This window comes from Jaculus jaculus, chromosome 6, assembly GCF_020740685.1.
Source record: "Jaculus jaculus isolate mJacJac1 chromosome 6, mJacJac1.mat.Y.cur, whole genome shotgun sequence".
NCBI lineage: Eukaryota > Metazoa > Chordata > Mammalia > Rodentia > Dipodidae > Jaculus > Jaculus jaculus.
In genome coordinates this window covers 82,574,770-82,586,390 of record NC_059107.1, presented here as the reverse complement: position 1 = coordinate 82,586,390, position 11,621 = coordinate 82,574,770, and the positions used below count along the sequence as shown (strand labels likewise).

Sequence of the window (11,621 nt, the reverse complement as noted above, 5' to 3'; positions counted from 1 at the left end):
TAGGAGATTAAGATGTTAGATGTGGCTCTTAACACTCTCAGAGTATCTAGGAAAAGTGTTCATAGGGGTTGAGCTTGCCTGCTATGGGATTATTCAAGTAGGCTGAGTGGAACAAATATAGTTATATTCTAAAATTTAAGTAAACACTGTAGACATTCAATCAAAAACTGCACTGAGTATGCAAGAGTAGGTATTATAACAACCAGATCTTCTATCAACAAATAGGTTATGATTTCTGGTCTGTTGAGGGTTCCAAATTAGCTTGTGACCAAGTGAGACTCTTCCCTGGTACAATCCCAGTTACCTTTTTGGATGGTTTTTGTCTCAGTCAAATAGACTGTTTGGGTTGCTGGACCACTGTTCTGTTTTCTGGAGCTGGGCACTGGCTTTTCCTGTGGCGCAAACTGAGTCTGGAAACTGTGGCCTTGAAGATCAGCTCCCCTGCTGCTGGAAGTGCTGCTGCTGCTGCTGCTGCTGCTGCTGCTGAAGCTGCCGCTGGTGCTGCTGAAGCTGCTGCTGCTGGGTCCACCGCTGCTGGAGCAGCTATTGCTGGTGGCAGAGCCGTTGCTGTTGCTGTCAGAGCCAGAGTCGTGGCTTCCATCACTGGAGCCAGATTTACTGCCGGAGCTGCTTTGGCCTGCCTGTGTGGGCTCTGTATGCTCTGGATCTCTCCTACTTCTCTGCTGCCATTTTAATTTCTTATACACCTCACTTTTAAGTAAAGGTGTGTATTTTGCTGGGTTTTCTTTGGCTTTTGCTCCCCTAGGCTGCTTTTGCATGGTTCCTATGCCACCATCTTAACTGGAAGCTCCTAGACTTTCCTCTTATTTTATTGAAGGTTGAACCTGAGGTCTCGCTTCCTTGTATCACGTGTACCTCACAATTTCCCTTTATTCACTGATTTTTTAAAAGATTTTATTTTTATTTAGTTATTAGAGACAGAGAGAAGGAGGGAGAGAGAGAGAGAGAATGAGATGGCATGCCAGGGCCTCTAGCCACTGCAGACGAACTTCAGACGCATGCGCCACCATGTGCATCTGTCTTACTTGGGACCTGGAAAAGTGAACCTAGGTCCTTAGGCTTCACAGGCATGTGCCTTAATGGCTAAGCCATTTCTCTAGCCCATATTCTCTAATTTTTAAAATGGTTTCCAAATCATTTTGATAGTAGTACAACAGTCAGCACAGCCTCAACTGCATGTCTTATCTCCACACAACTGATGCCCTAGTCTACTTATGATCCTCTTGAATTTGTGTTACTTTCAGGGATTGTTATATTTTTGAGTCCATCAGCTATCTAACAGATGCTCCTGTAATCATGATGTAGAACCCAGTTATAAAAGAGAGATGTCCCTCCCTACAGATAAAGATGGCTTCCATGTGATTCCAACCTGAGGATGCTCCACTCTCAGATAGCTGGCCTTGTGTCTTACCCATCATAGGGAGTGTGAAACTACTACTCCAGCAAGGAGGCACACCATGTCATTCCACATGGAGAAAGATAGCCATGTCAACACTGCCCCAGTGGAAATCATTCTCACACAAATCAGCCTCAGCTGTGTGTCCTATCACCCATGACAGGGCTTATTCAATAGCTTCCCCTCAACTCATTCTTGGGTCTGTAGGTTTCTGCCAGGGTACCAGTCATGTTGTGTGACTTTTCCTCAGAGACATGAACCAATAAATCTATTTGCCCCAGATATACAGAGCACCACAAGCAGACCAAAGAAACAATTCCACCATGTCTAGCTTAGTGACCTAGTGAATTTACTGAGTTTATAGGCATGTGAGTGACACACAGGGAATTATACCACCAAAGACTATGTGACTATGTGATGACTCATGAAAAACGTACCTCTGGAGCTCCTTGCCTAACTTGCAGACAGCTTTCTGTAAGGAGTGAGAGTTTTTACAACCTTGTAGAGGGGCCTTAAAACTCTTGTAACATTCTCAGTTTCCTGAGCTTGCTAAGTTTCATGAGCTTCCTGAGTCTTATGTCCTTCCTTCTCCCTAGGATGGAATGTTTCAGTGCAGAGGTAAGAACTACACAATATCATTAATCTGTTTTCAGCTGTCTTACTTTTTAGTTTCCTCATGTGACAGAGTGGATTTACTACTTGTCTTTTTGCATCTTGTTATTACATTTAACATTTTGCTTTAAACCATAGGATTTCACTTGTTTCTTAAAATATTTATTTGGACATAGTAAGTGCATGAGAGAGAGGGGGAGAGAGCAAGAGAGAGGGAAAGAGAGAGAGAGAGAGAAAGGGAGGTTGTATATTTCAGGGCCTCCTGCCACTGCAAAGAAACTCCAGATGCATGCGCCACTTTGTGCATATAACTTTACATGGGTGCTGATGAATCAAATCCAGGCCATCAGGCTTTGAAAGCAAGTGCCTTTAACTACTGAGCCACCTCTTCAGACCTAGAATTCCATAATTTATGACTGAACAGCACTTTACATATATATTACATATCTTAATTGCCATGGACAGTGCCAAAAATGAACATAAACATGCAAATATCTCTTTTGTATACTTAATCCTTTTCCTGGCTGTATACACAAGAGTGTTAAATCAGGATCATATGGCAGTTCCATCTTTAGCATATTTTGGGGAACATTCACATTGCTTATCATAGTGACTATGCTAATTTATGTTCCCACCAAGATTATTTTCTTCTCCATGACTTCATAAACACTTTATTATTACTTTTCTATAGCTATTATCTCTGAGATAAGATAGGATCTCATTACAGTTTTGATTTCTGTTTCCCTAATGATTAGTGATATTGAACATTTTTTCATATATTTACTGACTGCTCATATTTTTTGAGAAATTTCTATTCAGGTCATTTGCATATTTTAAAATAGTGTTCATTTAAAAATTTTTTGACTTCTTTTTATATATTTGAATGTTAATTCTTTCATAGATAGTGAGAAAATGTCATAGACTGTCTCTTCATCCTGTTATTATCTTTGTTGTGCTAACGTCTTCTAGCTTGCTGAAATCCCATTTGTCAATACCTGCTTAAAGTATTTCCCTCAGTTTTCTTATAGTTATTTTCAAATATTAGGCTTACCTTAAATCAGATATGATGCTCCAATTTGTTGTCTTTTTGTTCAGGATTGTTTTGTTTCTTTCAGCCAAGTCCTTTGTGCTTCCATATGAAATTTAGTATGGCTTTTAAAAATTTCTTTTGGGTTCTTTGAAAATTTCCCCTGACATTTTGGTGGTGAGTGTATGGAGTCTATTGATCACTTTGGATAATATTGTCATTTTTATAATATTAAATTATCCAATGCAGAAACATGGGAAGTCTTTCCATCTTTCAGTTACTTTTCCAGTGGCTTCTGTAAATGTTTTGTAATTTTAATTGTAGTCTTTTACTTACTTATTTAAGTTTATTACTAGGTATGTATTATTTTCATGGCTCTTCCAAATGGATTTGCTTTCAAAATTTCTTATTCAGCCAATTTTTCATTGCTGTATAAAAAGCTACTAATATATAATTATTTTATTTTCTATCATGTTGAGTTTGTTTATCATATATCTCTGCATGAGTGGGGTGGACAGCAATGCATATGGATTCTGCACTGTGTTTATTACAATGAGAATAGTGTCCCCAGTGAAGTAATAACCATTGTTTAGGCACTATTGATGCTTTTATATTTTTAGGGTCTCTGATGTTTGTGTTGAAAGGCCCAAGAATTCAGAAGCTCAGAAATACTATCACGCTCCAAGGGGAGCTTAAGCGGGCTCCCTGCATACCTCAAACTCCAGGCTTTACTCCCTGTTGGAAGCAAGTAAAGAATCCCTCTTCTCATTATATCAGAGCCCACTCCTAATATAAAACTAGGTAAAAGGGCATGAGATAGCCCTCAAGGATGGGAAATGAGTAATGAAGTGAACCACTTATTTGGTTTCTGTAAATAGCCTGCCCTATAAGCCTTACACTATAAGCCTTAATAGCCCACACTGTCAGCCTTAGTAGCTCGCACCATAAGCTGTAACAGCCTGCCTCAGACCACCAAGGTCACAGGAGGCTGATACCATACTCTGCTACCCCCACCTAAGGAATTGCACAAAGGCTGACCTCCAAGGTCATAGGAGGCTGATACCATACTCTGCTACCCCCACCTAAGGACCTGCGCAAATGCTGACCACCAAGGTCATAAACTAATTGGCTTAGAAACTATGGGGTGGCACAAACTGAATGGCTAACACCCTGCGGGGCTCCTAATATTAGAAAATGATTGGTCTAATGCACAGGCTTTGTTAGAAACCCTATAAAAACTGTCCTGTTCCTGCATTCGGGGCTCTGCAGTCCTCTACCCCTGTGAGGTGTACGACTGTGGGCCCCAGTGCGCTTGGAATAAAATCCTCTTGCAGTTTGCATCAAGACCGCTTCTCGTGAGTGATTTGGGGTGTTGCCTTATCCGGGCAGAGCGTGGGGGCCCCCTGCGGGGGTTTTTTCCTACAGTGTCATTATTAGTGTGTGGCTGACGCACATTTCTCTGACCAGGCAGTAGTAGAATCACATGCTTCGTGAAGAAAGTTCTATCTCTCTGTGGCACTCACGTCTAGTCTTTACATTGGCTCCTGGTCAGACAAAATGGAGGAGTGGCTGGCCAGGGAAGAAATAGGTGGGGGGCAGTTGGAATTGTGGTATTTTTATCTGCTGCTTCTATGGGAATGGTTACAACTGAGTGGAACAGCTGAAGCCCCTCATTATGTGTTGCTGGTGACTAAGCAATAGCTTGTTAGCTGTTCTTCCCTTTATTTTTCAGTTGTAGTACTCACTGGGAATGAGCAGGAGCAAAAATGATCAGAGCCATGGAAGTTCCTCTAGAAGTTTGGGTGCAGGGTGTGAAATGAAGCTGCTTCTTACTCTTTCAGCTGTGGTGCCTTCTGTGGTGGGGGGGTGTAAAAGGAAGAGGGCCCAAATCTCCCTTGGGGCCTCCCTTGGCTATGTAAGGCCAGGGACAGGCTTTGCATTCCTGAATTCCGGCAGAATGAGCATGGGGTGGGACATGACTGGCACCAGAAACATTTCCTCTAGGGTCTTCTTAGCAACATGTCTGAGGGATGTGACAGTGTAAGGTCATTTATAGTTGCCCAGCATGTACTGCATTTGTAGCAACAGTGGGTCATAGAGTGGTGGCAGCTCTGGGTGGTTCTGTCACCCCTGCTGTGATTGAAAAAGCTTTACCTTGAAGTCACAGGTAAACTTAAGTGCCAAAGATAGGTCACCCTCCTCCTACCCCACACTGAGCTGTTAGGGAAGCCCATGAAGTCCCCCAAACAACTCAGGATATTATCAAAACATTTGGTTATCCATCAGAACTAGATGGTAAGACTAACTGCTGAAGATACTATAGGCTGCAATTGCAGAACATTGATAAATTAAATTGAAACTATGGAAGCTATCTCCCTGATGGATAGCTGGAAAGTGCTATGATAGTTTCTGGGGAGTAGAAGTCATAAAACGTCTGAACAAACAGTGGATCCTGAAAGCTGCAAAATTAACCAGCCAGGCAAGCTATACCCACCTGCACAAGTGTGACATGTAAGCTATGGGTATAATCAACTCCACTCTGATTGGATATGAAGTCCATTCTGTGGGAGTAAGTTCATATCTGATTCTGAGAACTGAGTCAAAAGCCTTAGAAGTCAATAGCCAAGTCAAAGGCTTGGAAGATCATAGACATTACAGGGACACTTCCATTGTTCTTTATTTTTAAATGGAGAAGTTATGCCTATCAAAGAGAAAAACCTTTTTTTTCCGTTTTTTTTTTTTTTTTTTTTTTTAGGTAAGGCCTCACTCTGGTCCAGAATGACCTGAAATTCACTATATAGTCTCAGGATGGCCTTGAACCCATGGTGATCCTCCTACCTTTGCCTCCTGAGTGCTAGGATTAAAGGCATTCACCACCACGCCCGGCTGAGAAGAACCTTTTAAATGTATATTTTTATGCACCTTGATGAATGCTATTCTCACTTTTGGTTAGAGAACCTTCTTTTTGCAGATGGTATTAAATACCAGGGGACCCAAGAGCCAGAAAAATGACAAGAGAAAGTCAAGTGGCTGGCACTGGATGAATAATGCCTATGACATCCACAAGGGTTTAGGGAATTTTGCAGAGGAAGGCTGATCTCACTGCTAGGTAGAGCACTTTCGATGGAGATGGCAGTAGACACTGAGGAGATGCAAAACTCTCCAAAGCAGAAAATAAGAGGTTGTCCAGAGCTAACCACCACAGGAGATGTCGATCACACCCTCTGAAGCTGTGGAACACTGTGGGAGAAAGGGTAGAAAGGAATACTTTGGGGGAACTGTCCTCCTTACAGGAAGAGAATGGTGCATTCATTACAACACAGTGATGACTCACACCTCCACACAACCTGCACTGTTCTAATTCCACCACCATTTTGACAAAAGGAATGAGATAATAAAACAGAGGAAGGACTGCCGTGAAAGAGAAGGGTCCTCAGTGGAATGGGGCCAGGGAGAGGAGACAAAAGAGGTTAATGTGACGGGAATACAACCAAAGTACAGTATGTTCATATAATAAAGTTTTCAATAAAAAAGCAGCAAGATAAGCCTGAGTAAGATATTTTCCTTTTTATACTCACACATGCCTCTTGAACTGAAAAATTTAAAAATCCATATATAACCAATTATTTATTTTACTGAGCAAAAGTAAACTACTCTTTTACTAAACACATAAGTCATTGCAATGATAGGTTATCTAGAAGGATAAAGTATAAGACTTCAGATTTTCACTAAAATGCAAGAGACATTTTCAATGTGTAAATCTGTATGAATATTTGCATGGAAAACAAATCAAATTTTTAGAAAATTGCTAAGGATACTGGCCTTAATGGAAATAAAATTAAACTGGTACTTTGAGAAAATTTTATTTGGCATAATGTTTCTTCAGGAAAATCTATATGTTGCTTTGTATTGTGTGTAGTGATCAGCAGTAACCAGACAAAAGTGAATGGAAAGAACTGAACACTTAAGATCAACAGACACTCTTATTAACAAATGTAAGGTCAAAACCATCTCTGGAGCTGAAGGTAGGCTCGGTGGTGGAGTGCTTGACTAGCATGCTTGACTAGTAGGTGATCCTGGATTTGATTCCCAGCACCAACGTGCACATACATAAGCAAACAAAGAAAAACCTGTAAAATATGCACAGAGTAGTTTTTGTGATTGTTTTAACTATGGCTAAAATTAAGACACATTGAATTTTCAGTGCTTTAGTTTGATATTACTATCACTACTGTGAAATTTGGATCCAGGTTTTTATTTTACGTAGATAAACATAGTTTTCCCTCTATGTGTTAGCCCTTTAAGAAGACAACAACTTGGAAGTACACAAGAATAAGGACATCACTAACAAAAGTTGAAGAGGACAAGTTAACATTTAGAATGTCTCTCTATGCATTTTATAGAGGGATCATAAGATCTATGTATGTGATTTAATAAGAAATGAATATGATATCTAAGGTAAGACAGTATGCATAACTATGTATGCTAAAGAGCTGAGAAAAACTGGTGTCGTCAAAACAGGCTCCAAAATAAAAATGTATATGTGATTATATCTAATAGAGGCTTAAGATTTGTACAAAAGTCAAAGACAGAAAATAACACATGATAACTTCAGTGGGAGTGAGCTGCTGAGAAGCTGAAATAACTCAAGGAAGATCTCTAGAGTAAGTTCAATGAGCAAGGTGGGTAAGCTGCAAAGAGCCAGGGGTATGATGTGGAGGCTGAGATTCATTCAAGTGCTAATAGAAAGGAGCTATAAGTCTTTATACAGGAAAGTAGCTTCAGAAATATTCAGATGCTGTGTTTCCAACATGTCAACATACCTGCTGGATTGTACAAAAACTGGTATGCACAGTTAACCTTCTCTTCCTCAAGGGAGGCCTTATGATGGATTAGAATGTCTTATATATTTATACAATAAAAAACTAGATTTAAAAGATCTGTTTAACCACTTAATTTATCTTTTAATGAAGACATATAAAGCATTTTAATTGAACATCTTAAAATTATTGCAAAGATGGTTCCACAAAATTTACTTGTAAATGATCAACTGGATAAATGTGTAAAGTATTATGGGCTAGATTGTGTCTTACCCAAATTCAGATGATGAACTTCACCCCAGATATACTTGATCTTGAATCTATTGTCTCTATAGAAAATAAGTTCTTCTTATTTAAGCCACCAAGCTGTGTAGTTTATTGTGACACCTGGAATGACTAAAACATATTGCATCATTACAAGTCCATATGAGATGCTTTGCTGATCTCTCTCCATCCTTCTCTAGATTTTTCTTGGCTTTAATTCACATGAAAAGTAGGCAATAGAGCATGAACTAATATATACTGAATGTTAATTTAGCATCTTTGCTACACCTCATGTAATTTGATCACAGTAGGAATAAATGACACTATAGTAGTATTTCAAGACTTTATTGGAAAAAAAAAACCATGATAGAAAATGTGTATAATTTATAATTCACAATCAGGAGTCTTCTAAATAGCATACATTTTACTAATTTATTTCTGTTAACCACAGTGGACAATGAAAATAAATCAATCATTGATAACTTTTTTAAGGATAATCAATAATTTATTTATGGTTTATTGTCACAAATTACCACAATTACCTAGATACATGACCAGTGTCACTACATATCACAAGAAGATTGTCCACCTACACCTTACTGAGACAATGGCAATGACATTTATGTCTTAAATGTAAACAGGATGTTAAAAGGGGGTACTGTTTCATGTATAAGACAAAATGTAGCACATGGTTTAGTAGATTTGACTTAGTACATATTATGCCAGGAAGAAAGCATAGAAATGTTTTGGCATTGACTTGTTATGAAAGTAGAAAATAAGCAAACTAGAGAAATAAATCCAGATTTTAACTTACAATAGATACATTAAAGTAGGAAATTAATCAGCTCCTAAGTATTTTTCTTCATTTGTTTCCTTCCTTTTTTGTTTTATTTATTTATTTTATAAATGAGTACTAAGAATATATCACAAGTTAAGGAAAGATCTCAGCCAGAAAGAAGGTACCAGTATATGAAAAAACAAATTGAAAATTACCAGGTATTATTGCTTACAAAAATTCAAAGTAGAAAGAGTCACCAAATATATATAAAAATGCCACATTGAACGAGGCAATCATACCCTACCGAAACTGGTAGTACATGCTTCAAATCACCTGGTCATACAGTGGTGACCGACAAGAAGGCATTGTGAACCCTCGTGCCCTCTGGAGACCTGGCCCCATGGGTCATCAGTTCTTGGATGGTCATCCAGTTGTCCAAGATCTTCTTGTTTCTCTTCTTCATCATCTTTTTGTGACTCAGTTCGATGATGCTGAGCTCCTTCTTGCCCTCCCCACCGCTCTGTGGGCTCTCCTTGAGGCAGTCCAGCCGGCTGCGCATCATGAACTCCCGGCGCCTGCGCTGCTCCTTGGCGCGAACCAGGTGCTGCTTCCTCTCTTCTTTGCTCCAGTAACGCCCCATTTTCATTTCGCTCATCGTGTCGTCATCTGTGGTCATACCGCTGCGCTCCTCCTTGATCTTTAAGGCACGTTCTTTCAGAATTCGGTCTCGCACTGGTCTCTTTGTTATGTACCGGGTACCATCGCTCCTGATTTTGACCTTCCACTCCATCTTGGGCTCTGAGCCTTTCTGAGCATCTCTGCACACACTCACCAAGCTCAGCTGGCTCTGGGCATACTCCACAGCAGATTTCTGTTGAATTAACTGCATGTAGCTTTGATAGTGCTGGGCGTGCGCGGGGATGTTGGCATACCTATAGGAGGAGCTGTGGTAAGGAGAGAGGTAAGGGATGTGCTCACTGACTGAGTCCTCATAATGGGGAAGCTGTTTGCTTTCCAGAATCTTCTCCTGGCTTTCAGGGATACAGCCTTCTGTGGTCTTGACTCTGGTAGAAATACACTCCTTGCTGCTCTGTCCAGATGAAGGCTGACTAGCTGCAGTTGTACTCCTTAGGTTTTTTTTATTGAAGAGGTTGGTCCCCCTGGGAAGGGAGCTGTCAGGGGACCGGTCCATGGTCAGTGGCGTGCTCCTGCAGCTCTCGGCTGTGTTGTACGCACTAGAACTGTCCTTGTCTGACTTTTCCGGACGTTCCATGATGTCATCTAATTTTCCCCTTGGCATATCTAGGTTGGCAGTGTAACTTCGGGAACCTCCACCGTGCAGAGACCAGATGTCTCCGTAATGGTCTGTCACTTTCTGGAGCCTGTGAGCCTGCATGATGTTTTGGCACTCAAGCTCAATGTTTCTCAGCTCTTCATTAAGCATCTGTAGCTCGTGCTCCACTCCTTCCTGCTCCCCCTGGTTGCATTCCAGCGTGTCGCGTGAGTAACGGAGATCACACTCTCCGTGGTTCTGAATCCTGCATTTCAGCTCCAGGAGCTGCCGGAATTGCTCACACTCCTCATCGTGCTGGCCAGCACAGTCTGAGTCCACACACTCGCAGGACACAAACCTCTCGCATGGAAGCTCGGCGCTCCCAAGGGTGTCCTGGCTCTGCCCCAGCTCTCTCCTGCTCTCCAAAGGTGTGCCCTGGGGGTCCTCCGCTGCATTCTCCTGCTCAGAGCTCTCCTCGTTCCGCACGCTCTCATCCGTGCGCCCCACTCCACTGTCTTTCTCTTGGTTATTGGAGGAAGAGGTTGCTGTGTCCGTCGTGCCTTCTTCTTCTTCTTGCTTTTTGGGCTGAGAAATGAAATTAAAAGAATAAAGGAAATTATTCTGAAGAACACTGGCTGTTGAACACTCACTTAAAAAAAAAAAAAAAAAAGCTTCTTGGTAGAAGTGTGGCTCCCAGAAAGCTGCTCTGTCTTTGGTATATATAAAAACGTTAGAAAGACAGGGAGTTCATGACAGCTTTTACGTCTGGAAATACAGAAATGAAGCATTGTTCAACTTGTGGACAGCAGTGGACAGGTGTCAACACAACAGAATATGTGTAAATTAGTGAGGCTTAACCTTAGGTTTCCTCTTTCTTGGGAGATTGAGGTGAAGGTGTATAAGGGCAGTGACTATGAATTTCTGGTGCACACAGAAGGCAGAGACAGAATAGCTAAGTGGTCTTTAGCAATGTGGGGCCTAGTTTTTAGCACCCATAATCACCTATTGTTATTTCTTTCTTAACTTTCTTTAAATTCAGAGAAATCTTAGTGACAGTACCAGCTGTAGATAGTAAGCCCAACATCACAACATTATAGTTAATTAACTATGTTTGAGAACTTCAGACATTCCTATCTATAGATGAGAAGGCTTCCTCTGTGATGAGTTTCGATGATGAGTGACAGAGAGGCCTGAAGGACACAGCTCTACTTCACAGCACCAGCACGTCTTTACGGCCAGGATGCTAGACTGACTTAAACAAATCTCAAAATCATGTTCTCAAAAGCAAGAGCAATGTCTCAGGACTTAGTAGTCACATAAAATGTGTGTGCTTTTTTTTTTTGTTAAATCTTTCAACTAGCAAGTTACTTCAAAAATGAGATTTAGTCTTTTGCAACTAAAATTGTGTAAGACACATGCACCTACATTCC

General features: G+C 40.8%; 1 protein-coding gene across 2 annotated transcripts in view; it reads right to left on the bottom strand.

Annotated features, from left to right (window-relative positions):
- Positions 1–8,518: 8,518 nt before the first annotated feature.
- Pdzrn4 (PDZ domain containing ring finger 4) overlaps positions 8,519–11,621 on the bottom strand; it is a 179,172-nt gene continuing 176,069 nt past the window's right edge. For both annotated transcript variants that reach the window (XM_045153729.1, XM_004662173.3), the window contains one exon: positions 8,519–10,776. In XM_045153729.1, coding sequence (XP_045009664.1) covers positions 9,256–10,776 — 1,521 coding nt within the window. In that variant the 3' untranslated portion in view covers positions 8,519–9,255. The remainder of the gene's footprint in view (positions 10,777–11,621) is intronic.